Source organism: Mchenga conophoros, linkage group LG11 (genome assembly GCF_057382185.1).
Source record: "Mchenga conophoros isolate Kocher_MC1m ecotype Shallow Benthic linkage group LG11, M_conophoros_male_GT1.1, whole genome shotgun sequence".
Taxonomy (NCBI): Eukaryota; Metazoa; Chordata; class Actinopteri; order Cichliformes; family Cichlidae; genus Mchenga; species Mchenga conophoros.
In genome coordinates, this window is record NC_140536.1 from 38,609,384 (window position 1) to 38,636,816 (window position 27,433).

Here is a 27,433-nt window from a genome sequence, read left to right on the forward strand (position 1 = left end):
AAGAAAATACAAAACATTAAACATGTTAACAACACAAAAGCCATATTAAACGCAGACTACTTTAGACCCGGAAGTAGGATTCGTCGCGTCATCACTGAACAACCGGATTAAGGCTGAAAGTTGGCATTTGGGGCGTGGCCTCTTTGACTGACAGGCGGCGGCTCCATCCGCTAGCTTCACCTGCACTCTGAGCTTTTGACTTTTTAATAACGTCATGTGACGATGCTGTGAGGTTACGGACGTCGGAGCTCCAGTTCAAAGAGAGATTCGCTAAAATGCTAACGTGGAAGTTTCACAGCGGTGAAGTCCAGCAGCCCGCACCAGCTGTGAAATATCACACCAAAATAATCATAAATTTAATGTATTTGCAAACTCTGCTCACTTTTATTTGTTTTCTTAAAAAACATTTACAACTGAAATCACGAGCATTTATAAATTACAACAGCAAACACAATATCAGTTTAAATGCGCCCGCCTGAGCCGGCTCTAACCACAGGCGGTCAGCTGGCTGGTTACAGACTCAAACGAGTTTAACCACAGCTTGAAGTTCACGCCTGGCTCCGGGGCGCTCGGCTGCAGCAGGAACTATTTCACTGATGACGCAATCATCAGCGTGAGCGTGCTTTAGTCTCATAACACGTTACAGTGCCCCCCCCTGTAAACCAAAAACTCACATTTATTCAGCCATCTGTCCCCCGCATGCTTCTGCAAGCTGTCCAATCAGAGGAAAGCTGGCAGCTTAAGAGACAGTAGCCAAAGCAGAGGGTGACTGAGGGGCTGAGCCCTGACACAGGAGGATTATTCTGAACTGTGAATCATGCAAAGCTGCTCCATGACACTAAAAATATGAAGCTGGAAATATCAGTGAGAAGTCGCCGGTTTGATTCCTGCTGCTGCTGAGACGCCCTAGAGCAAACTGTTAGCTTTGTGGGTCAGCTGACAGACCAGACGTGAACGGGCATCAGGTCACAAACTGAGCATCTGGTTCAGGACAATCACACACGACCCAACAAAAACATCAGCCGTGCAGCAAACGTGGCCTCAAAAGGAAATATGAAGTTTTTTGTTTTTTAATATTTAAAAAAAACTAACAAAAGATCTGCAGAGGCTCCACCCACTGCTTATCTGAACAACCAATGAGCTCTCAGATCAGGTAAGGTGTGTTACCCAGAATGCCGTGGGCACAGTGATGCGGCACTCCTGACTCCTGCTGCTCAAAATAAGCAGGGGTGCTATTTTTGACAGAAACCACACCAAGCTACTCAGAGCAGAGAACAGGAAGTCAGAAACAAGCCACCTTTCAAAATAAAAGACCCCATGCAAGGCTAAATGCTCCAGGTACAACTAGAAGACCCTCAGAGACGTGACGGAGCGAGTCAGGATTCAAATCATCTGGACCTGCGGATTCCTCGGTCAGGGTAGCTGCTGGTGCTCGCAGGGCGGACCGTAAGGAGAAGGCGACGCCTTCAAGGGAAACTTGTCTGTAAATTGGATCGTTTATTTCCTCTGACCTCGCTTGTCCCAAACCAGACGCTCTGAGCTGAAACCAGCGAAGCTTCCGAGCATCAACACATGACAGCGTGCATTAAATCGTCCTCTTTCCTCTTCAGCCTTAACGCTGAGTCGCTGAGCTCCATCAAAAAGCTCTGCTCTGCATTCTGCCGCTGAAACAACCTGTTTATTACACCCTCTGCTTTATTAGAGCCATAAATATCTACACTTTGTTATAATACAGATTTCACATCACACAGCACTTCCCGAATGAGTGCGTCGGGCCTCCAGGTGAGTCTCCAGGTCCAAACAGAGGGGAACTTCCTGTACTGCCATCTGGATTCTAACAGGAAATAGTTCGAGCTTCATCGTGGAGGTCAGGCAGCGGGCGGTGGATGAGAGGATTACAGCCGTGTGTGGGGGAGGTCACTCTACTCGTTATGATCGGTGATCTTTGTCGCCGGTCGGGTTTTACAGGTGACCGCTGTTGTACTTAGCTTGCTAACTCGCTTTCCGAGACTTTCACTCCGCCTCCGTGGAAGCTCGTGTCAGGTCACCTGCTTCAGTCGTGCTTCGCTGATGTGCACCAGCACCACAAAGCTGCAGAGGGAATCCAGCGGTGACTGGAGGATGTGAGAGGTTTGGGTTTTTTGCCATTTCCTGTGTCCTAACCTTGGCCTCTGTGGTCACATGGAAAGACTCAAACTGCAGCTTCATTGTGACAGGCCGACCATCTTCTGGACGACTCCCAGCACAACGAGTCGTTCAAAAACACTAATAAAAAACGTCTGAAAGTCCTTCTCGACCACGCTTTAAAAACAAACTGTGAGGCTCGCCCGTGACCATGCAGTGCATCTTTAAATCAGGCAGCCCGGCCCGAGCTTCTAACCAGCCCTCGCCTTCGACGCTGCACCAATCACGGCTCAGAATGCTGCTGAGAGAAGTGCGTTCCTTTTGTCTCCTGCTGCCGGATCTACTTTCAGGATCGTTGATGGAGCCGTAGAGCGTCTGGATTCACACCGACGAGGCAAAAGAAGGACAGGACAGGAAGGAGTGCGGCACTCCGACCTCCACCTGGAGGCAGCAGAGAGGTGAAGAACACGAGCAGGTGAAGGCAGCGGGGATCCAAAGGCTCGCCGTTTTCCCTTCGCAGGGATGAACGAGCGCGGGGGACGTCACCAGGACCCGTTTCAGCATTCGAGAGGCGGGTGGAAGCTGCGTCTGCAGTCGATGGCCTTCGGGCTGGGAGGCTGTGCTCGCTTCTTCCGCAGCTCCTCCCGACCCAGAGTACCGCTGAGCCGAGAGTACGCCGTCTTGTACTTCTTATCGAACGCCGCTGTAAGAGAGAGAGGAGGAGGAGTTACCATCGAACAGCTGACCTCAAAGATGTCGAAGGTTAAAATCTGCGAGTCTGTGACTGAACTACAGACCACACCCATGTAAAGGAACAGCCGTCAAAGTCGTGTGCTTCCTGATTTAACACTGTTTGACCAGTTACTCTGTTCTGCTGGGAGCAGTCTCCACGCAGCATGAACACGTCTGCTGATGGTGCCGTGAGGAGCTCAGCAGTCATACTGCAGAGTGACACGACAGGAGGATGGACCTGAGCGATCTTCGAGCCCTGCAGGGCCTCACGGTTTGGCTCTTACTCCCTGAGTGTCTTAAAGACATAAAGGCCCGGACGGCCGCTAACTTTCTGCTTCTTCATTCAGATCAAACTGAGGTTATTGTACTCTTGTTGCTTTTTATATTATTGTACGATCTACTGTACAATATAAAGCGCCTTGAGGCGACTGTTGTTGTGATTTGGCGCTGTATGAATAAAGTTAAATTGATTGTGTGGCGATCATCTGAAACCAGGCTCCACCTCCTGATGACGTGTTAGGAGATTAAATGGTGGACTCCAAGAGTTCGCACCATCAATTTAGTGATGGGTGGGTGGATGCATGTATTGGTGGATGGATGAGTGGATTGGGTGGATGGACGGGCGGGCAGCCTCGACCTTTGACCTCCAAAATCTAAACATTTCTTCCTTTGGTCCATGTCTGTAATTTATTCACAGACATCAGCTTCACAGGAAACGCCCACAAACACGAATGCAGAACATACTAATAATAATAATGCTAGCTGCTAGCCTGTGGCGTGTTCTTACCGACGTGATCTTTGCCCATGGCTGCCAGCGTGAGGAAGAGGAACTCTCTGTACAGACTCCTGCCAGACAGAAAACACAAAATTCACATCTCACCGCATCAAAGTAAAACCTCAGCTGAACGTTTTTCAGGTCGTCTCGCTGCTGCCCGTCTCCGTTTCACAAACTTCTGCGCCTGCCGGCTCACCTCTGGATCCTGGGGGTTCCCGGCTGTTTGGCCAGCGTGTCCAGGAAGAGCGTGACGGCCTTGTGCACCTCATTCATGCCCACCCACCGCAGCACCTCCTCCAGGAAGGACAGGGTGAACGGGTGGTTGTGCCTCCGCCAGCTGTAGCTTCTCATCAGGACGCCACCTGTTGGAAGGAAAGAAGGATGGCGGCTTAAATGCTTAAATGTTAAAAAGTCAACAACTCAACAATAAACGTGTGTTCATCTCACTGTGGATCCTCCAGAGGACGTAGAGGGGGGGCCACTGGTCTGTGTCGGGGGTCAGGGTGTCCCACAGGAGTCTCACTCTCACTGCCGAGTTCTCCGACTGGGAAACACAAACGACGAGAGTCAGCCAGGCGTCATCTAACCGATAACATGCCTGCTGTGAGGTCACCGCGGCGTGAGCTCAGGTTTTATTGGGATGTCACTGATTAGCAGGTGTCCTGTACAGTCTGTCGATGCAGACAAAAAAGCCACGCTGCTGGTGGACGTGATGCCAAAGTGCAGGCTTCAAATTCAACATCGAACCCCAGCCGGCACACAGCACCGAGCCGACCCCACATTCACCACAGTCGACCTCATTTTGCCCTTTTTGTTTTTCTCTCCTCTTGGACACGCCCACCTGGCTGCCATAACTTCGCCTAACTGTGTTACCTGTGTGAACTGGCTGACCAGCGGTGAGGCTCGGACCAGCTGCAGCAGGTTGTTGGGCAGGCCGAGGCGCTGGAAGTACCACACCAGGTTCCAGAAGATGATGGAGTGGTTGTCCAGGAACTGAGGCTGGGCCAGGACCGCCTCGCCTTCGTTCTCCAGCAGACTCTCCAGCTCCTTCCTCAGAACCAGAGGGCTCAGGTAGGCCACGGTCACCTGGGGAACGCCGCCCACTGACGAACCCTGATGGAGGGGGTGGAGTCTGTGAGTGAGACGTCCGGTGAGGATGATGTGTGAGAGAAACGGCTTTGCGGAGCATTACCGTGGTGGTCCTGCTGGTCTCGGAGTAGCTGCTGGTCTCGGAGCTGGAGTCCTCGCTCAGCCCGTTACACTGGGGTCGCACGGATGCCTCGTGACCACTGGGGGGCCTCACGGCACTCTCCACCTCGTCCTCCAGGTTCCAGTTGCAGCGGTCCGCACTGACAAGGCAAAGAAAAGTCAGCTCCGGAAAGGAAACACCTGTCAATGCGGCATAAACGATCTATGCTTCTGGAGTTTGACCACCAGCAGCCGTCCGTCCTGCAGGAACACCTCTGGTTACCTTAGGCCACAGCAACGTGCTAAACCAGCTGTACCTGCTGACGGGTCCAAGGTCACAGATCTCGGCGTTCAGGAAGGGAACAAAGGAGGAGCCGCAGAACGGGCAGGAGGAGTTCAGGTTGGAGTCGTCCGATGTCCAGCCCGCCATGATCTCCTCGTCGTAAACCAGCGAGTTGCAGCTACGACAAAGCGAGCAGCTGGACATCAACACCTGGACACACGGGGGGAGGGGCTCAGGTTAACCGACGGGACCAGTCCAGTTGCTGCAGCGTTCCTAAACACGCTCCATTTACCTCTATTCCCACCCCCTCCTGATTGGCGTCCCAGGACCGGCGTAGAGGATACGCAGGACTCGGCACATCCATCAAGTCGAGGTCGCTTCCTACAGACAGCGAGCTCTGAGAAGACAGGAAGTAGATTAGTGACAGAGAGTCTGTTAACACCTGCGAGGAGCAAAAACAAGGAACACTTTAATACTGGAATGTGTGCAGACGATGCTCACGAACCAACACAGACTTCCATCAACAGCAGCAAACAGCTGCAGGCTCACATCACACACCTCCGAGCAACGATCTGACACGAGCAAACGCGAAGACGCCGCCGTTACCTCTGATGTGGCGTTGACCAGCTTCTCCTTTGCTTTTAGGAGAGTTTCGGCCACTTGACCTTTCCTCGACGGCCTCTGGTCCGACACTCTTCGTCCAATCACTCCTCCTCCCGCTCCTCCCCCTCCTCCCGGGCGCCGGTCGCCCACGCTGGCGGCTCGTCGCACGGACACTCGGTGTTTGGTCGGCGTGAGGAGTTGCTGCAGTTTGCCCGCCAGTCCTCCTCGGCTCGGGGAGGAGACGTTGTTGTAGTTCTCATCGACAGCTTTGTTCCTGCTGGACGAGCCCTGCACGTCGGCAGGTCTGAGGATCAAACACGCACACGGGTGAAGAAACGTCCAATCAGAGGCCAGAATCGATGTCAGACAGGTGAAGGTGAAACTGACCGTCTGTCTGCCTCAGCGGGCAAGTCCAGCTCCGAGTCGGCCGACTCCACGCACTCTTTGTAGAAGCTGGAGAGGCAGACCTGACTCCGCTGAACCAGAGCTCCACCGGAGGGCGCTGGAGGCGGCGTGGACGTGTCCCGCCGTCCCAGCGGGGGTTTACGGGAGACGGCGTCTGCGCAGCCATTGGCCCCCGCCTCACGGAGGACGGACTTCTTACCCGGTTTGACCTCTGTGGGGCAGAAAGGAGAATTAGTGAGACGATGATGTCACAGAGGAAGAGGAGGACGCGGCGAAGCTGAGCAGGCCGCCTCTTACTGTCGCTCGCCATCTTCATGCTGCTCAGACTGTTGCTCTTCACCAGCGGGCCAGTCAGAGACTCGTGACTCGAGCTTTCACTCAGACCGCTCCAACTGGACTGACGAATCAGAGAGGAGTGGGGGCGGGGCCTTCGGTCAAACTCCGCCGCCGTTTCTGTAACCAAACGTATAAATGAAAGGTCAGGGCTACTTCCTGCGTAATGGTGGGGTCAGCCATCAACGCTCCCCGCCGTCTGAAAATTAAAATCATAAACTTAAAGATGTCTGACCTCCACGCGAACCCACGGAGCCGCTCTTCTGCCGCCGTTTGATTGGCTGTCTGAACTGGGCCACAGCCAGCAGGACGTTCCTCAGCTTGGCCCAGCGGAGACGCCCGCCCTGATTGGTCGACGGCCACTTGCTCTCCAGCACCGCCTGAGGAGAGAGAACGGCGTCAGAGTTCACGCCGTAACATCAGGAAAACACCTGAACAGGTGACGCGCACCGTCCTCGCCACGTCACTGTGTGTCTGTGCGTGTGTGACCTTGTTGTAGTATCCGTAGGTGATGGTGTTCGGTGTGATTCCCGCCTTCTTCATCTCCAGCAGGACTCTGACGGCGAGGACTGGCTGCCCAAACTGACCACACAGCTGCATCAGGATCCGGTAACACACCTGCGCGCGCACACACACACACACACACACACACACACACACACACACACACACACACACACACACCGTAACCTGGTGCTCATATCATCATATTCGAGTCCTCCGTGTCAGCACTCGGGGCTCCAACGATCTGCGAGTTTGTCACAGCTGAAACTCGGGTGGATTTTTCTAAACGTCTCAGGTCAACAAGTCAAATAAACATGTCACAGCAGCGACCTTTGACCCCGTCTGAGCCTCACCTCATCCGGCAGCACCACCTTGCGGTTCTCCATGTGTTTGAGGACGTCGTAGGCTGTGTGCAGGGCGCGGACCTTGGCGGTCTCCGCACGGACGAAGGTGGGCAGGTAGATGAACCAGAGGCCGTAGCAGTGACCCAGCAGGCACTTGGACCACATGTCCGGCACTGCCGAGTACTTCTGGGCCCGTTTCTGAGCCAACTTGATCTCCTGGAGGGAGGAGGAGGAGGAGGAGGTCAGAGCAGGTGTTCAGCGTCTGAATCATGACTTTAAAATCAACGTTTTAGATTTAAACACAGAAATGTGAATATCACAGCATCACGTCCGAGTCACGCGTTAGAGAATAAACTGAGCACTGGCTGCACGCTGCATTACAGCCTAAACAAAGTCATGCTTACACATTTAGCCCTGAGATTATTCTGGGCTGTCAAGATTATTGCAAAGTTTTTAACTTGTGTTTTAATGAAAGGCTCTGAAGCTCATCTTCAACCTCTCAGTGAACAGCGCAGAGTCTCCTCCAGTTTGGATCGTTTCGCTGTAAAAAACTGAGGAAGGTCCAAGTTTCTACACCCAACACACAGCAAGCCGTCTAACAGCCACTTCTAGGAAGCTAAATACTAGGGGTGCAACGATACTCGTATGGATATTGAACCGTTCGATACAGTGCTTTCGGTTCGGTACGCATATGTATCGAACAATACAACATTTGTAATTTATTTTATCAACTTTCCTTCTGACGATGCTGTCTGTGTTGAGCGCTCAGTGGATCTGCGCTCGACAGTGCAGCCTAGGCGGAGTAGTCGAACGCAGATTCACTGAGCACAGGGCAAGCTAGCAGACAGAAGCTAAGCTTGTTGCAACATGGCAAACTGAACTTCCCCCACCCTCATTCAGATCTGGCGTTTGGAACTATTTTGGTTTTCATGTGACGTATGACCCTGAAGGTAAGCGAGTCATGGACTAAAGTAAAACAGTATGTTGGATGTGCCACGCAATGCTCAATTACATGGGTGTGAACTAGTGCGTTAGCGCAGTTAGCTCGTTAACGTGTTGGCCGTCCAGCCCCACGCACGGGGCGATCGGCGGTAGCTCGTTAACGGAGATTTGCCGTGTTGTGGTGTTAACGTCGTTTCAGATTAACGCTGACAGCACTAGTGGGAACACAACGAATATGACTGCACATTTACTCCGACATCATCCTAGTGCAAAGACAAAAACAACAAGCATGCTACTAACTTTAGCCGAGTCATTTAGACAGCTGTTAGCACATGATTCTCCTTATGGGGACCTGATATGTTTAATATGCTGCTGAGAATATAGCCCAGAAGAAGCGTATAGTAGAGCTTTTATTTTGAAAGAGCCATTTCTCTGTAATAAACTCTCTTTTCCAAAGATGAGGGATTCCTCCATCAGATATTTATTTTTTTATCCCTTTGTTGTTTCAGCAACATTACATTTAAAAACTGTACTTTTGAGTTAAAATATATATTTATAATTTTAATAAATGACAAATTAAAAAGGCATGAACATTTTTTTGTATTGAAAAAATATCGAACCGTGAATTTTGTGTATCGTTGCAGCCCTACTAAATACAGCTGTAAATGTTGGTGATCGACCTGCAGAGAGCACGTGCAAAGAAAACAGGACGGGGTCCCGAGACAGAACCCTGTGGAGCTCCAGATCAGAACACGGTCCCGAGTCTGTTGCAGGGTTTACAGAGTGGAAGCCTGCACTGGTCTCCGACCAGCAGAATCAGGATCCCTTCCTCTGCTCCCAGCACCGACGCCAGCCTACAAACCTGTGACAGTTTGACCTGAGTCATAATCTCAGACTTTAAACTCACAGCACTCAGAGTCCAGCTGAGGATCGGACGCATTATTGAATGTTAGCGGTCTAACAGCTGACCGGCGTCGCAGCAGCACGCTGCTCTTATGCAGCTCTTTGCGCACAGAGTGTCAGCACTTCCAGGAGCATCGCTCACAGGAACCAATCACAGCTCTGATATTATGACTATTAGTTTAATCAGGATGCCTGTCGTCTGTGTTTGCAGAGCGTCCAGTGAGTTAGCTCGACGACAGCAGAGAGCGGGCTGAGGCTAGGCGTGGAGCCTCAAGTGGACATGGGAGGAACTGCAGGCTGTGACGGTTTTCAGCGAGCAGTAGAAATGAGATTCACTCCCACTGATGAAACTGCAGCTCTCCTGCAGGAGGAGCTTTAACAGCACTGCTGCGATGTGTACTTGACTAAATCCTCCCAGCATGCTCTCCTCCTGCTCAGATCAGAAAACACCGTCTGTGCCGCTCTCAGTCACGCCGTCTGTGGCCTCTGCATGTTTAATGAGTGCTGAAATATTGATACCAGTTCATTAAATTACAATGATGAATGGACGCCTGTTAAAGCTCCTCCTCTCGCCTCCACTCTGAGGGAAACTGGGTCACAGCTAGCTTCAGCTCAGAGGACGGGAGGAAACCTCCACGCGCGGCGCTCCCCTGAACGCATCGCTGCTCCCGTCGGAGCGTGCTCTGTACACACGAATGAACACAACACGGGACCAGATCATTTCTGCTCAGTATCTTTGTCTTACCTGTTTGGTGCGGCGGGGGGCGGGGCTACTGGGAGCGCTGCCCTTGGCTGGGACGCGGAGTTGGTCCTGGGGCTGGTCGAAGAGCTCTAGTTTGAGGGTGGGGAAGGTCTCGTAACTGGACAGGTGAGAGGGAAACAAGTGTGAGCAGGTGGTACGGCTGACGTGGCTCCTCCTCCCCGAGAGGACGCCATTCAGTCTGTTTGCACGCAGCAAATAAAAACGTGTTTAATGAAAAGTGTTGAAACGGTCTGTTCACATCGAGACGCTACGTGATGGCAGAAGGATGGAAGCTCATTGGCTAACATACAGAAGGAAACGGGTCACCTGGGTTAACATCCTGACCATCCTCCCACCTCCACAGCAAACAAGCCACCCCACCCATTTCCATGGCCCCTGAGGGCGGAGCTGTACCTGTAGAGGGCGGGGCACTCAGACCCATCAGGTTCCTGCGGTTCCTCGGGAGGCATGATGAAGACGGTGTGCTCGCCGCTGTGCGTCTCGTCCAGATCGATCAGCCTCACCTCCTCCGGCTTCTCCACGTCCACCTGCTTAGCAAGAGAACACCAATCAAAACCTTAGCTGGGCGCTAGCCGAGCAACGCGAGAAAGCATCGCCGCTCTGACCTTCTGCACGCACTCGTCGAAGAACTCGAGGCAGGCGTGGCGGTCGCTGACGAACGAGCACTCCTCGATGAACTGGGTGAACATCTGCGTCTTGGTCAGCTGGGTGTAAAACTTCTGCTGCGTTCGATCGCGAGACTTCAGGAAACCTGCGGCACAAAGAGGAAGAGGCGCAGCTTCACTCACAGCGTGTGCATCACACGCCCCGATTCACAGCTCTGCACACAAAAGCCGCCAACGTTACGAAGGGCGCACCCTGCAGGTTGAACAGGGAGCTGCAGTCGGTGGTGGTGTCGGACGGCGCCTGCGTGATGGGCAGCAGGAAGGCTCTGTAGCCTCGCAGCAGGCAGCTCATGAAGCGCAGGAAGGCCTCCTGGATCTCCAGCTCCAGCTGCTTCTGACGCCTGTAGATTTGGTCGTAGTCGGTCAGCAGGAACTCCAGCGTCGCCTCCTCCTGGCCGGGAGTGCAAACTGCAGCCACAAGAAGTGAGAGTCACTAAATGACGCAACCCTGTTTACACACTGGTTCATGTGTTCAGCCGTTGCAGTCGCTCACTCTTCTCCAGCGTCTTGTGGAGGTTGGTGAGGACGTTGAACAGCATCTTGCCGTGTTTCCTGGGTAACGAACGCCATGACAGTGGCTTCTTGTCATCTGACCTGAAACGAGGAAGAGGAGGAGGAAAGTTTTCTCCAATGAAGATAATGCTGAAACATCAAATGCTGCAGTTCCTCTGACGTCCAGCAGAGGCAGCAGAGAGGCAGCCCCATAGACTCCCGTGTTAAAACTATTCAGCAGAAATAAACATGTTTACAGCCGGATACACAAACTGTTTGGTTCCTGTGGATAATCAAAGATTATCAGAGCAGATGCAGGAAGAAGACTGCTGAAGATACGAATAAAGGGAGCTTTTTAACCATCTATCCTGGGCTCGGTGCACAGGTGGCGTCAGACTCACTGGAAGATTGTGTTGGCGTCCAGGTCAACACACACCACATCGGTGGGGGGGTCGTGCAGGTCGAAGTAGCTGGAGTGGACGCCCACGATGAAGGGCATCGGTGCCAGCAACACGTCTGCCATCTGCAGCGGGCACAGAGGGATGTAGGGACAGAGCCAGCGGAGCGGGAACGTCATCTGGACACAGAAACCGGAGTTACAAACTTCCAGGACAGATTCAGGCCTGTCTGCAAACCATGAACCTGCTGACGGGATCACAAGGAAAGATTTATCCTCCCGCCCGGAACAAACTCTAGATTTGCTTTGGATTCAGTGTTTTCAATCCATGGCTCAGGGGCCAGCGGGGGCCCTCATTTTAATTGGCCCACGAGAATAAAGATGAAGCATTGGGACTTTTGTCATTTGGAATGAGGGCGTGTGCGCGTCTTACGGAGACGAGGGCCTCGCTGACAGAGGTGAGGACGTCAGGTCGGAGCGAGTGCAGCAGCAGCTTGTGTTCAGTGAGGACGGCGAGCAGCAGCGTGCAGGCGTTTTCTGGGCCGAGGTTCTGCAGCAGCTTCAGGAAGCTCGCGCCGCTATCGTAAACACACAGGGGTCAAAGGTCAAACACAGGCGTGACGGTAAAGGTACTGTGGTTCGTCTGGATAAAGCTGGCACTCACCTGAGCGGGAGCGGCGAGGAGACAGGCTGACAGAGCAGCAGGTTGTCGTACGGCGAGAGCTGCGAACACACACAGCTGGCATCAGTACACACACACACACACACACACACACACACACACACACACACACCATCTTCTCAAGAACTAAAAGGATCTTTGAACCGAGTACCAGACAAAGAAGGATTATTCTGAACTGTGACTCATGCAAAGCCGCACTGGTAAAGTCCAGGAATAAACGAGCGACTGTGACGTGATTAATCCAAATCAAGTAAAATCACACGTGAAGCCCTCACTGATCATCACCCAGGTTTGTTTCTTGTTAAAAATCATGATTTCAGGATGAGAGTGATTCATGGAGAGGCTCTGAGTGGGCGCCGTTACCCGGTTTGTTCTGCAAACAGATCGCCTCCTACGTCCTGTCAGGAGGGAGCAAAGAATAAAGTCACAGCGTTTTCGTCCATCTACGCGTTTCATCAGAAAAACACGATCCGATCTACAAAGTGAGGATAATTACACAACGTCAGTCACGTTTGATCTCAGTTTTATTGACACCGTCCATCAGAGGGAAAACTTGGCAACTGTGGGGAGGAAGAGCTGCCACAGGAAGCAGTCACACAAACAACACATTTGTCCACCGTGCAGCGTCGAGGCGCTCTGCAGGAAGAAATCTAATGCAAATGCAATGACCTGGAGGACAAACACTTCCTGCTCCAGCTCACACAAACCTGCGTCAGGTTTGTTGTATCAGTGCGGAACAACATGACAGCGCTGTGAACTTTCAGAAGGCGAAACATTTGCACGGTCGGTTCGTTGGGTCTTACCTGAACGAGGATTCGAGGACGCTGCGGGGAAGGAAACGGGACGTTGTGCATGAAGCTGGAGATGTGTCTGCAGGAGGGGAACAAAAAAAAACAGGAAACGGACATCAGCACACATCGCTTCTGTGCACAGATCATACGTGATAACGTGTTTTTAATCAGCTGGCAGGCGTTTATCGGTCAGAGGCCGGTGTGAAGGCCTCTGACCGAGAGAGAAGACGGTTCACGGACTTCTCGATCGGCAGCACGTGGGGCCCGGAGATGGAGTATCTGTAGACGAAGGTGAGGAACTTCTGGAAGACGGTGAAGAAGGGCCAGTGAGAGAGGACGCAGATGCTCTTCTTCACCTGCAGGCTGCGGTTGGTGATGGGCCGCCGGTCGACGACGCTCAGCAGACCGAGGCGGATGCTCTGCCGCTCCGACAGCAGCTCTCTGCAGAACGACTCGTAAAACTGGATGGCGGCGCCGTAAACCTGCAGGGACGAAGCAAAGATGGAGACGTAACAGCGGTTCATGCTCGAGTTAGGAGCTAGTTTACGGTTCAGAGGTCGGACTGAAAGACGACCTCGCTGCTCTGTGTAACAATGGTTTAAAGCATCAAAGTTGTAACTGCACAGTAAACAACACAACGGATCACCTCCACCCGCTGATCATCTGTGGTTCCAGCTAACCCACCTTGTCCCCGGAGGCGGAGGTGAGGACGAAGGTGGAGAAGACGGGCAGCTGGTACTTGGTGTTCTGAGGCCAGCTCTCCACGGTGACGCCCATCGGCAGGCAGAAGACCGGCACCGACTCGGGCAGAGGAAACGAGTCCAGGTCCTCCTCCGGGTAGCGGCTGATCAGATCTGCGGGCAGCGATACTCTGATTACTCCAGCACAGATCCTGCGATACTCTGATTACTCCAGCACAGATCCTGACTTTTCCTGTTGGATTTATTGCGACCCTTAGTTCTGGTTTTCCACTGGGAGCGTACTGGGAGCTCCATATGATGAAAACCATCACCCATGTGAGCAGCTGGGAGCTGTGCTGCACAGACTGGGGGAACCTCCCCGTGTCTCTGCAGCATTTCTAACTCTCGCCTCCTGCAGGAGGCTGAAAACACACGGGGTCACGCGGGTACTCACCGGCCTCGAACACCAGGGCGTTGGCTGTAGCCACGGCTCTCTTGTAGCACACGTGCAGTGCTGGGCCCCACTGCAGACACACAAACAGCGACAGGGTCAGTGACGCAGCACTCACAGGGGGCTCAAACCCCTGAAACACCCCCGCCTCCCCGCACTCACCATGCCCGTGTTCAGGTTCTTGTCGACTCTGCAGAAGGTGTGCGGCGCCACCTCGCCCTTGCTGGGCAGCAGCAGGGCGATGTCGGTGACGCCCAGCGTGTGGAGGCCCTGCGAGTCCGGAGCCCGGCGGTACGTCAGGAAGACCCGATGAGCCGTGGGGGCGCCGCCCGCGCTCAGGCTCGCCGAGCGGCTGTACGGCGTGGTTTCAATAACGTACCAGCCCTGCTTCAGCTGCTCCTTCCCCTCGTACAGAACCCTGCAGACAGGGCAGTGCATCAGAGCGCCTCCATCGGTCGCACCATCAGTGCGATGATCGCTAACCACAGCCTGAACCGCCGCAGGGAGGAACGCTGCTCACACCTTTTCTCACCCTCTCCCTCCCTCACCCCAACCAGGCCCTCAGACGACTGTCCTTCCTGTTTAAACACAGTTCTTCCTCCCCACTGTCACCTATCCTGCTAACAGGAGGCGGACAAGGCTGGGTTCCCTCCGAGGTTGGAGGTCTGTCCAAACCTGCAGCTCCACCTAATCTGAAAGGACTAAGCTCGTTATTTCCCAACACTGAGTGTAAACTAACGAGGCGAGCACGACGGCCTGCCCACTGCGTTACATAATCCTGTGGATGACATAACCTCGGCTTTAATAAGCACCGCACGAGCCAGAGACCCTGCAGCTGCATCAGAGCCTCGCACGCTCCAGCTGTTACTGACAGACACCACGAAACGAGCGCTGGATGAAAAAGAATAACGAGGATTTCTTATTGATATACAGCTGACGCAAAATAAAACACGTCGAATGTTTTTAACGTTAAATTCTCACGAAGAAAACGTTTTTTCATTCAGCTTCAACTCTGAATCGACAAAATCAGTCGGCTCTCAGGTGGAAATCGTGCCGGCACCAGTCTGAGGATTTAAACACATCACAGCTCATAACCACAAACGTGTGTGCGTCTCACCCCAGGTCCAGGATGGGCGGCTTGTCCCGCCCTCGGCGGTAACACAGGTACAGGTGCGGGTTGTTGATGAGGCCGGCGCTCAGCTCGGCCGAGTGTCCGCCCAGCGTCTTCTCGATGCAGGTGAAGCCCTCGGGAACGTCCTCCCCGAGCCCCCGGGCGATCACCACCAGGTCCGTCACGGGCTCTGCCGCCCGGCCCGTCGAGGAAGAAGACGAGGACGTCGTCGAGGAGGCGGCGGCCTTCCCATCCTCGTCCAGGGGCCTCCACGGCCCTGCGGGGTCCAGGCCAGCCACTACAAAGTAGTCCACCAGCTGGGGACATTTCTCCTCGGTCATGCCTCCTGTCGATCCTCCACTGCAGGACAGAGAGCACAGGTCACCACAGCAGGCGGGCTGCAAAGCAGCTTGCAGATGAACAGCAGCAGAAAATACAGTCAGTCACACCAAATACATTACTGCAAACGTGACATCACCAGCAGGCGTGGCCCAACACCGGTATTTACACCAACTCTGATACGCTCCAGGGTAATAGATTACTTTTTCAAATAGTTAGATTATTACTGGACCTTGAATCTGACACACACTGGAGGTCGGGACGATGACTCGCAGCCCCGAATCAACCAATCAGAGAGCAGCAGAGAGGCTGCTGTGTGGATCCGCCCTGACGGAGCGTGACGGTAAACACCGACGCTGATTCTGCTACGACGTGCGATTAAACTGAAGAGTGTGTGTGTGTGTTTCAAATCAGTCTTCTCTAACTGTAAACTCTCCTCTGATTGGCTGTGGAGCCTCTCACTGATGTTTTCACGCCATCATGTGACGTCACAGCGAAGAACCCGATTTAAAAACTCGACACATCACTGCTCATTCAGATCAGACAGGAAGTGAACGGACAGGAAGTGAACGGACAGGAAGTGAACAGACCATCAAATCCAAATAAACAATAATCAGAAAATTAATCTGCTAAAAAGAAAAAACAAACAAATGACAGGAAAACGTGAAATAAAAACTTTTTACTGATTCTGCTGATGTCCCTAATGTTCACGTTACACTGCTGTGATTAGCTGGTTGCTAGGCAACCTGAAGACATCTCCATCAGCGGGCACAGCCGTGTGCTGAGTTTGGTTAGTATCGATTTAAAAGGCACATGATCACATGACCGCCGTGCGAAGGTAAACAATCATTTGATATTAACATCAAACATGAATTACAGACCAGCTGAGCGCTGCGTTCGGGAAACCCGGGAAACTCCAGCGTGAGCGACGGCGTTCGGACAAACTCCGATCACAGCTTTAAGTTTAAAACGAGCGTTTTTCAGTCGCGCTCCACCTCAGCATAAACGCTCAGCGTCTCCGTTTCACCTGAGAATATCAGAGCGACTCTTCTTCATGGTTTATTGATGACACGGCCGCTTCCTCAGCTCAGACGCGATTTAAACTTTTACAGCTGATGTCAGCAGACGTCCAAACAGCTGCTTTCCTTCCTGTTCTGTGAGGAGGAGATATTCAGTCGCGCAGGGCGGCGCCGCGCTCGTCGCTGTCATCGCAAGGTGAAAGTGAGAGGGACCAGTTGAAGAGGAAGTTCAGCAATCGGAGGGTCAGAGGTCAGCTGGCAAACAGGAAGCGGACAGGCGACCTGCTTCCTGTTCATCAATGACGTCACGCAGCGAGGTGATAAAACACGGCGTTATCTCTTTAACACAAACCTGCTGTCCGTCGTCACCGAGCACACCTCCACCCCCTCAGCAGTTTGCACATCCACACACGACACCGCCCACCGAGGAGTTTCCATCCCAGCATCAGAGACGGACCCGCCTACAGGAGCTCGCCAGACCAGTTTAAACCAGCCTGAAACTGGTCCAAAACCAAGGTCCAAGATGAATCAGACCCCAAATGAGCCCATCCCAACCCAGAGTAAAACCAAACCAGCCTCCATGAGCACAATCCCAGTTTGTCACCAGGTTCTGTGTAAGAGTCAGAAAAGCCTCAGCTGGACCTGAGCTGATCTAAAAGCAGAATAAGAAAAGGAGAAACTGAGCTGTAGTGAGTCACAGTCAGCTGCTGTGGTAAACACTAAAATACTTCATCCTGTGCAGATACGACACAACTTCCCCCGGTGACAAAATAACCGTTTAGTAGGAAAGGAAAACCCCCGAACACCGTTACCTGACACCTTCAGACCAAGACCAGGCCCGGCCCACGCGGTGAGCCTGAAACACGAGTTTAACATCAAACATGAAACAAACCCACTCAGCTCCGTGACACAGGAACGTGCATGGGCTGAAAGTCCAAACCAACACTGAGCCAGTCTGCACCAGTTCATAAACCCAGTCTGCACCAGGTGAACACGGGCTCGGGTGCGGAGCTCGAGCAGCAGCTGATTCACAGGTAGAATCTGCTCGTGTCGCCTGCTGTCTGCACACACCTGAGGGGTCCGACCTGGTTAAATAAAATGTGACATCAGACGGCGCGCCCTGGTCTTGAAATCAAACGCACCAGCCTGTGTTTGCTGAGTTATCACAGAAATTTCAGCTGAAACAGCTGCTTTCATCAGTCAGTTCCCTTTTTAATATGCAACAGTGGAAACGCACACACACACAGACACACAGACACACACACACACAGACACACACAGACACACACACACACACAGACACACACACACACACAGACACACACACAGACACACACAGACACACACACACACACACACACACACACTGGAAATCCCAGAGACGGGTTAGATTTCCTCACAGACCAGCATCAAACACTCAAACCTTTAAAACCCCGCCCTTGCCAAGCGTGAGGGGCAACCACACACTCTGACCTCTGACCTCCGGAACACAGACATCACCCGCTGGTTTAAGTCACTCCTGAGGTCCTGCTTTTTACATTTGAGCTTTTCGTCTCCAGCAGTTTGGACAAAAGGGTGGAGCAAACTCCTCTCATCAAACCAGAGCTCCGCCTCTCTGGGCTCGCCTAGCCCGTTGTCATTAAAACGCACCAAACGGCACAAACACGGTGGGGCTGTCGGTGTCGGGCCTCCCTCTGCAGCAGTCTGACCTCTGACCCTTTAAACAGTTTCAACAAACTGTTCGAGCGCAGCAGGAAGTGAAGCACCTAAGAGGAAGTGAAACGGTTAATAATAATCCCGATCGCAGCTGAAACCGGAACCTCTCCTCCGCTGCGAGCGGCGGTTTGTCTCGCACACCTGAAGAAGCGCCTGGTTTTCTCACGCTCCCTGACGCTGGTTAGAGGTCAGCGCTGCGATGATACGGCGTGAGGGAAAGTAACACAGGTGTGTAACGAGGTCACCAAAGTACATGAAACTATGTACTACAAACGTGGAACCATGAGCAGGAGGTCACCTGACCTACAGGTACAGCCAATCACCTGCCTCCATCTGCTCCTATCCCAGCATCGTCCTGCGCCGCACAGACATCTGCACCTGTGCAAACCAAACATCAGCTGATCACCTGTCACACCTGACTCAGGTGATGTGAGCCACATGTCAGGTGTGTTGTTTGGGCCAAACGCCTGAGCTGTCGATGCCTGACTCCGCCCAGGTGAGGCTCAGGTGTGCTGTTCTGTTCGAACCCAGAGGTTACCCTCACTGCATGTGTGTGAGCGTGAGTGTGTGAGAGGAGTGTCTGAGCTCTGCTCGGGTCTCTAGCTTCCACAGACTGCACGCTTCACTTCCTGCTGAGCGACGCATCGATCACCAAACCGACCAATCTGGCAGCTCCGGCGGGACCGTGCCGAAGTGCCGAGCTAAGAAGACGGCGAGGTTTTACTGACCACGAGCGCGACGAAGCCTAACACACGAACAAACACAAACGGGCTCTTACTGCGATCGTGGATCGGTCCGTGCGTCCAGGCTGACGAGCTGTCAGTCACACGCCTCGCTCGCTGCAGCGCGTTAGAGCGAGCGGCTGCCACAGGAAGTGAGCGGTGCAGCGAGGGAGAAAAATAGAGCTTTCATTTCCAGTGTGAGCGCGAGCGGCGAGGCAGGAAGGTGTGAAAGCAGCGCTGTTTCCCCCGAAGTAGAGGTGACAGCAAACAGGAAGTGGGTGTGTCTGTGTGTGTGTGTGTGTGTGTGTGTGTGCGTGCGTGTGTGTGTGTGTGCCCGGTCCTCACACGTTTGAAGACATTTTTGAGGCTCAAAATGTGGTTTTAGTGTCAGGGTGACCATTAGGTTTACGTTCAGGGTCAGGCGTTCATTCATGGTTAGGGTTCGCAGCTAGGAAACCATTATGTCAATGAAGGTCCTCACTAAGATAGCTGAACGGGGTTGTGTGTGTGTGTGTTAACTGGTAACTGGTACTAGCCACTGGGGGCGGGGTTTGTTGAATCACAGCGCCTCTGTGTCTCCCGGGGCGTCACGCTGCAGTCACTCACTGGCATCAGCAGCCTCAGTGACGTCACTGTCACATGACTGCCTGCGGCTGCGGTCACTCGCTCACATTTTCCCATCAGGCTCTGGGTGTTACGAAGGTGCTTCACTTCTTACCAGGTACATCACCATGGTAACCAATGCCGCACACCTTCGAGATTAGAGATCGACAGGTAAGAAACCATCACCTGCTGACCAATCAGATCTCAGGAAAAGGGCGTGAGCCCAGGAAGAGTCGTGTGTTTGCGTGAGCGTCGGTGACGAGAACACTATTGTTATTGGTCTGTTAGGACGAGCATGTGACCCTGTGTCCAATCAGGAAGCGTCCAGTCCCAGTCTGGCATTTTATTTTTTTTTTCCTGTCAGACCATTAAACTTCCCCCCGTCCACCGCTCCGAGGCCGCGGCGCCCGTTACCTAACGTTAGTCATACCGAACGCCGCAGAGAGCAGACCGAGGGAACCGTACGAGCATGCTCAGTAGTTCACCTCCACACCGTAAACACATTTAACCCGGATAAAACCCCGACCTTTAACCCTGACCGTCGGTGATCAGCTGGGCTGATGTGCACCTGAACCACGCCCACTCAAGTTTTACTTGGATGCTTTCTGCACCCTCGAAAAATGTCAGGTGATTACTCAGCGGCGCGCAGTTCGCTGAGGGACCAGAACAAAACCACAGAGCGTGCATCAGAGGTTAGCGAGCACGCTGCCTGAGCAGCTTACTGGGACCGCCCTCAGAACCACCCAGAACCTCTGATGTGTGCGTGAGATTCGCTGAGGCACAGGTGAGGTCATCGGGTCATCAGGTGGTTTCACGGGGACACAGTGAAGGACGCACTTCTGATCCTGCTCCACACTTCTGGAGCTTCAGGGATGTGCAGCTTTCTGAAGAACAACCTCAGTGAAGCCGACCGGCATCATCATCATCGTGATGTCACTGAGTGCCTGTCACTCCAACTGCACCGGCCTTCTTCTTCTGTGGTCTCTTTAAAACAAACACTAAAACTCTTCATTACGGCCGCCTGAGCTCAGCAGCTCTCAGCTCCTTCAGAGCCCCACAGCGCAGCCGCCGTCGCGCAGCCGCCGTCGCTCAGAATCCACAGCAGCAAAGTTATTCAGTCCATAATTAAATGAATTCTTCGATCTGATGACAGCAGGGAGCTGAAATTTCCCAGAACTCTGTCTGTTACTCTGAGTCGCCTTCACTCCGTGTGACTGAAGCTGCTCTCGTATCCCAACCCGTCCTTGGCCCTTGGAGCTTAGAATCCCCCAGCAAGCCGAGCTATTTAAAGCATCGTGACAAAGGCCGGGGACGGTCAGCGACGCTCCGGCTGCTCCTTAAACTCTGACCGGCATCCAGAATATTCCTCACACAGACAGCACGGAAGGAGGTCCAGATACACGAGGCTAAATTTAGTCTGTCCACAGAGCGCCGGAGCTCCGAGGACACACTGCCAGCTTCCAAAATTAAGTCACATGATGATGATGCAGCAACCGTGACGAAGAAGAACAACCGAGACACACAAACAGGCAGCAGGACGAAGCTTCGGCATCTGCTTCAGTCACACCTCAGACCACAGCTCCTGGTCCCATATAGGACGATGATGTCATCACGGATAACAGTGATGACATCAGGAAACACCAATGACAGCACAGGAAATAAAACGCTATTCATCACAGTGTCTGCTGCTTACAAACAGTCATCAGATCATGTTGTTATTGTTAGTGTCATATTTGTCAGGTGAGTCCAGGTGAGCACCTGAACCGGAGGATAAACATGGAGGACACGAGAGAGGACATCCTGAAACAGGATCTGTGTGTGTGTCTGTGTGTGTGTTTTAGTGTTGAAGGTTTGGAGGCTCAGCAATAAACTGAAGGACAAACAGAGCAGCTGACGCACCTGTGCACAGGTGAGCCGCTAGAATAAAAACTGAAGAGCACGAAACTAACAGCTGACCGTCACCAAGCAGCAAACCTGCGCTTCCTCCGAGCCAGCAGTCAGACTTCCTGTCTGCCCTAAAACAGGAAGTTATACCAGCCCAAAACAAATATGCTACCCTTTCAAAATAAAACCACAGATTCAAAACACGACAGCTGCAGGCAAACACCGAGTGTGCGGTGTGATCGTCCTGACTGAGCGACTCCTGCATGGTTCAACAGACTAAAAATGACCTTTGACCTCTGTTTGGTGATGCTGTAGGTCGCTGGTTCGATCCCGTCTACTCCACATATGGGGCAGCAAGCTAATCCACGGGAGCGTGCAGCGTGCGCGTTGGGCAGGAACTGCGCCTTGTAGAGCAACACAAGAATCAGACCAATCAGGCGTTTTCCTCAACAACACGCACGCTGTGTCTTCTGCATGTTGTTGTTCCAACATGGCTGACACCCACCTCCCCACCGAGGTCAGAGGTCATTTCTCAGACTCTGCTCTAAAAGGCCACACTAAATCGATCTCAAGTTCACTCGTGTTATTCTAAAGGAAAAAGGAAAAAACTCTGGACGTCGGCCAACATGGCAGAGCACGCTCAGACCGCTGAATCCATGACAACACGCACAGCTAACGGGTCAGAGGTCAAAGTTCAGCTTCCCCCTTCTGAGTCCACTTCAGTCACAGGAAGTCATCTTGCACTGACTGTGGATCAATCCACTGCTGAAAATAGTCCCTGCAGACTTCAGCTTCAGGAAACCTCCGAGGCCTTTTTAAAAACGCGGACATGTGGCGACCGTTCAAAAACACTTCCATCACAGGAGGACAGAGGTCAGAGGTCAGCCCGACCAGTCCCGTTACATAACTGTCAGCTCACGCCCCGCAGCAACGTTCGGGACATGAAACCGTCCAAATGGAGGCTGAGTCGTTGCGTAATGTCCTGGAAACAGAGTCGCTCACGCGTCCCAGTTCAGCGCGGAGGCAGTGAACGCATCACAGGAAGAATGCTGAGCCCCAAGTCTGCAGACGCGGCGTTCCAGTTTATGCTCCAGTCGGCTCGTAACGCTCCCATCCCACCACATTCTGCACCCCTAAAACCACCCAGTGCTAAAACCAGCACTAACCAGTCCTCATGCACAAACCACTAAAACTAAACCAGCTCCTGACCGGGTCTCAGAGTCGACCCACAAATTCAGTCCATCACTATTTACAGTTAGTCAGGTCAAAGGTCATCTAGGTGGTACACCGAAGGTCAGATTATGAAGATGAATGTGATGAATGTGACCACGCCCCCTTTATGGTTGCAATGGTAATAACCTGCTCATGTGTAACCAGCTCAGTTTCAGCTCAGAGTAAAGGTTAAAGGTCACCTTCATGTATCAAAGGTCTGAGCAGCAGGTCTCATTTCTAACACGAGACAGGAGCGTGTCAGCAAAAAAACCACAGACGTCCAATCAGGAGCAGGGATAGCTCAGTAGGTAAAGTGGTCGCCCCATGATCGGAAGGTCGGCAGTTCGAATCCACTTAACGGCTACCCTGAGGTACCCCTGAGCAAGGTACCGTCCCTACACACTGCTCCCCGGGCGCCTGCTTAGTGGGCTGCCCACTGCTTCACTGAGTGAATGGGTCAAATGCAGAGAAAAACAAGTAATTTCCCCATGGGGATCAATAAAGTATCCATTATTATTATTTATTATTATTATTATTTAAATAACTGCTACGAGGCCACGCCCTCTGATGACATCACACAGTCTGGGCGGTTTTCAGCCTTCAGGTGTGCAGCAGGTATGTTATCAGCGTCTGACACGCTCCTGTTCTTTGTGATCCGTCACATGACCGCGGCTTCGCTCTGCAGCTACAAATTCTTTGCAAGAAGCGACACGTCCTGCGGGCGTCTCAGGTTTCCTCGCCGCCACAGCTTTGCTGCGTTTACCTGTTCTAGTCACACGGACCAATCACATCCAAGCCAGGCCTCAGGAAGGAAGTCATGTGACTTGCATGAAGCTGGTTTCACATCAGAATTATTAACATTTCATTTTCAGTTCGAGTTATTTTGAGTTCTTTTTTATATTTTATTGAATTTTAAATACATTTATTTTTTATTTCCTCGATTGTTGCTGCTCGTGTTCACTTTTCCTCCTTTGTTAATCGCTGACCTGCCGTACAATGAAAATATGAATCTATTGATTGCTGTTTGTATCAGCAGCAAACTGATCGATCGGTATTGATCAGTTTTAATAATAATAATAAATAATAATGGATTGCATTTATATAGCGCTGTACAATCCCACTGTTCACTCACTCTCACATTCATACACTGGTGGAGGCAGCTACAGCTGCAGCCACAGCTGCCCTGGGGCAGACTGACAGAGGCGAGGCTGCCACATCGCGCCATCGGCCCCTCTGACCACCACCAGTAGGCGGCAGGTGAAGCGTGTTGCCCAAGGACGCAACGACCGAGACTGTCCGAGCCGGGGCTCGAACCGGCAACCAGATGATCAGATGATCGAGCTCACCGTGCTGATTTCTGATTTGTCCGTTTTAATAATCTGATGATTTCGTTCTCCATGAAAGCAAACCTACAACACAGACAGGGACAAATTAAAGGAAAAAGAACGGGAAGGTGAGCTTGGCTCTGACTGAGGAGGAAGGAGCCTCCGTGGATTTCACCTGAGCTCAGGCCTTGTGGTTGCAGGTTAGAGGGCCCTGTCTACCTTCAGGAGTTTGAGGATGATGGTGGAGCTCAGTGCTGGAGGAGTGATGCAGAAGAGAAAGCAGCAGCAGCTTCCTTCATGCAGGCTTTTCCTTTAATTTGTCCCCCGCTGAACATGACTCGTAGGTGCAACAAGGAGACAGACAGGTGTGCAGACAGGTGCTGGTGCTGGGGGGACATCAGCTGCGGGACATCCAAAACCTCCTCCACAACATCCCAGCGGGGTTCCATTATCGGACAGGGCTCTGCACGCGTCATTTCCACGCTTCAATAAACAGGTTCGAGACTGAAGAACGGTGAAAACCACCACATAGCTCCGGGTTAGGCCTTCTCTGAGCCCGCGGACCGACCCTGGCCGCCGCCGGAGCGCCGAGCGGCCCCAGCTGGACGCGGGTTCCATTATCGGACGGAGAATGGCCGCCTGGGTGCGCTCGTTTTTGAGTCCCGTTCTGCGCGTTTACCGCAACGCGACCCGCTTTCGCGAACAGCGGAATCACGGCGAGCCCACCGAGGCCCGCTGGAGCACGGTTCCGTTCCTCCCGGTTCGCACACCGGGCAGCTGTAGATGTTGACATTAAACGCGGTTCCGTTAAGCTAGTCCCACCCGCAGCTAGCGCGGCGGTCGCTCCGAGTCGCGCGTGAAACACGGCCCGTTCTCCTCGGCCCCTCCGGTCCCCGGTACCTGTGTGTCGGTGCTGGTTGTTCCCGCGGCGGGCTCTACGGTCCATGATCAGGTCATTCTCTCACATGTGACGTCCATGTTTGTCCGTCTGCTCCGACGAGCCGCAGCAGGCAAGCAGCCAATTGGCGTCAACAGCGCCGACAGCTTCCGGTAAACCCCTTCAAAATAAAATCATTTTAAACGGCCCTCAACCACAAGAACAAAATTCCACAGTCTCGTTATTTCGCCATATTAATTAACACAATCGTTACATTTGATATGGTCTAATGTTATTATATATTAAAGCTACCACAGCGAGACAACCAGTCACTCTCACACCTGTGGGCGAGAACCCACGCAGACTCGACACAGACTTCCTGTGAGACACCCCCCACCTGAGTAACCAGGTAAACATATCTCTCTCAAGGGTTCATAAATATACTTATATAATAATACTCTGAAAATTCAAAAGGTATGTTCTGAATAAAATAACATCAGAATATATTTCCGTTTTTCATATTCAAGTAAACAAAATGGTGTTTTGATCCTTATTAATACAAAATTAAGCTTCGTGTTGCTGAAAAATATAATGATAAAGAAGCTTTAATCAGTGGGGTCCGAGTGGCTTTGTGTGATTTCTATGCACCTAATAAAGAAGAGCCAGATTTTTTTCACAGAATTAACAAGATGTGTGATCGTGAGGGGCAGGTAATACTGGCCGGAGATAATCAATAAGAACAAACCCAGGGACAGAGAGGCTACTCGATTACTGATGGAGGGTCTTTGCCTAGTGGACATTTGGAGGTTAGTTAATCCTAGTTCAAGGGAATATACATTTTACTCCAATTGTCATAAAAAGTATTCAAGGTTAGATTTCGCCATAATATCAAAGTCTTTGGTCGATTCAGTTGTCGACTGTGAGATTGGTGCCATTGCCGTTAGTGATCATAGAGGTGCAAATGGATTTAAACACAGACAGAACAAAGACGGGTCTCTGGAGGCTGAACACGATGTTGTTGCAGAACAACAGTTAGTGAGGAGTTAACAAACGAGCTTAAAATTTTCTTTGAAATCAACATGGGCTCCACAGATAAAGTAGCCACAGTTTGGGAAGCGTCCGAAGCATATATAAGAGGAAAGATAATTGCATATGCGACAAAAGAAACGTGATCTAGAACGGGAAAAAACTTTACATAAAGAAATAGGCGAATTGGAGAAGGATTTAGCGAGACAATACTCAAATGATAAATACCAGCTGAATGACATTTATAACAAAAAGGCGGAATATGCCTTATTTAGGCTTAAAACAAAGAATGATAGACTATTAGCGAGGCAACCGAAGCAGCAAGAAAATTTAAATAATATATCTTTGATTAAGAAAGACAGCCAAGTGGTTACTCATCAAAAGAAATAAATTCAATTTTCAAATCATTTTATCAGATTTGTACACCTCTGCTGGTGCACTTCATGAGGAGGAGGTGAGGACATTTTTTCAGCTCTACAATGACTCTTTCTGAGGAACAGAAAACAAGACTATAACTGAAGAAGAGGTCAGAGCTGCGATCTCATCCATGAAAAACGGGAAATCGCCAGACTTGGATGGCTTCCCGATTGAGTATTATAAGAAATATATTGATATTTTAGCTCCAGTCTTGATAAAGTTTATCTTGATGCACTAGAAATAGGCTCCTTACCGAGTACATTTAATGACCCGGCAAATTACCGGCAATAAGACTCGTAGGAGTCGATTGCAAAATTTTGACGAAGGTTTTGGCCTTCCGCTTAGATCACATATTACCAGATATCATCAATGGTGATCAGGTTGGTTTTATTAAGAATAGGTCTTCAGCTGATAACATTAAACTTCTTCATCTCATGCACAGAAGCAAATCTAGCCCCAGTTGTGGTCTTGATGCCGAGAAGGCTTCCTTATGACAACCCTTGCAAGGTTCGGGCCTGGGTTTTGTAACTGGGTCAAAACTGTATATGCAAGTCCAAGGGCAGCAGTTTTGACAAATGGATTGGTGTCAGAGTTTTTCCATCTCACTCGCGGGACCCGGCAGGGGTGTTCTTCGTCCCCGCTGCTCTTCACAATATTTCTGGAACCACTGGCCTTGGCTATTCGAGCTAACAGGGATGTCAGAGGTGTTCATGCAGGGGTATGGAGCACACGTTATTTCTATATGCTGACGACATCTTAGCAGTACTAACGGATCCCATGCAGTCTCTGCCAGCGCTACTCACATGTGTTGAGTCATTTTCAAGGTTGTCAGGTTATAAGATAAATGGCATCTCATTTAAGACAACCTTATATCGCTATGGAACAACACTGCTGTACAGACACGGTGTTCTGGAAGGAATTGGCTTGTCAAAGGCATACACAGGATGAGTCATCTTTACTCAGGAGGAGGGTTTACGTCATTCACTGAAATAACCCAAAAATGTGGTTTGATAAGAGAAACTTTTTTGGAAATATTTACAAATAAGGGTAAAGGAAAATTTACTCAAAGCTCAAATACGGTGGTGGAGTTTTTAGAATTGTCCAGTTCAGCACACAGAGCAGCTG

General features: G+C 51.6%; 1 protein-coding gene across 2 annotated transcripts; it reads right to left on the minus strand.

The window, feature by feature from the left end:
- Positions 1-355: 355 nt before the first annotated feature.
- dennd4b (DENN/MADD domain containing 4B) lies at positions 356-19,010 on the minus strand. 2 transcript variants are annotated; one of them, XM_085292899.1, is made up of 30 exons: positions 16,879-19,010; positions 15,175-15,528; positions 14,220-14,475; positions 14,061-14,130; positions 13,611-13,780; positions 13,283-13,408; positions 12,939-13,005; positions 12,499-12,533; positions 12,118-12,176; positions 11,887-12,031; positions 11,458-11,633; positions 11,058-11,158; positions 10,757-10,972; positions 10,505-10,650; positions 10,293-10,426; positions 9,882-9,996; positions 7,301-7,507; positions 6,933-7,061; positions 6,679-6,823; positions 6,408-6,563; positions 6,093-6,321; positions 5,709-6,009; positions 5,395-5,499; positions 5,137-5,312; positions 4,824-4,980; positions 4,505-4,744; positions 4,079-4,175; positions 3,828-3,993; positions 3,644-3,702; positions 356-2,827 (listed from the first exon to the last, which is right to left on the minus strand). In XM_085292899.1, the coding sequence occupies exons 1-30, from the start codon at positions 16,962-16,964 to the stop codon at positions 2,682-2,684; spliced, it is 4,569 nt and encodes a 1,522-aa protein (XP_085149025.1). In that variant the 5' UTR covers positions 16,965-19,010; the 3' UTR covers positions 356-2,681. The 2 variants fall into 2 exon arrangements, with proteins under 2 accessions (XP_085149025.1, XP_085149023.1); XM_085292897.1 differs by lacking the exon at positions 12,499-12,533 and having other exon boundaries at positions 13,167-13,408.
- Positions 19,011-27,433: the final 8,423 nt, after the last annotated feature.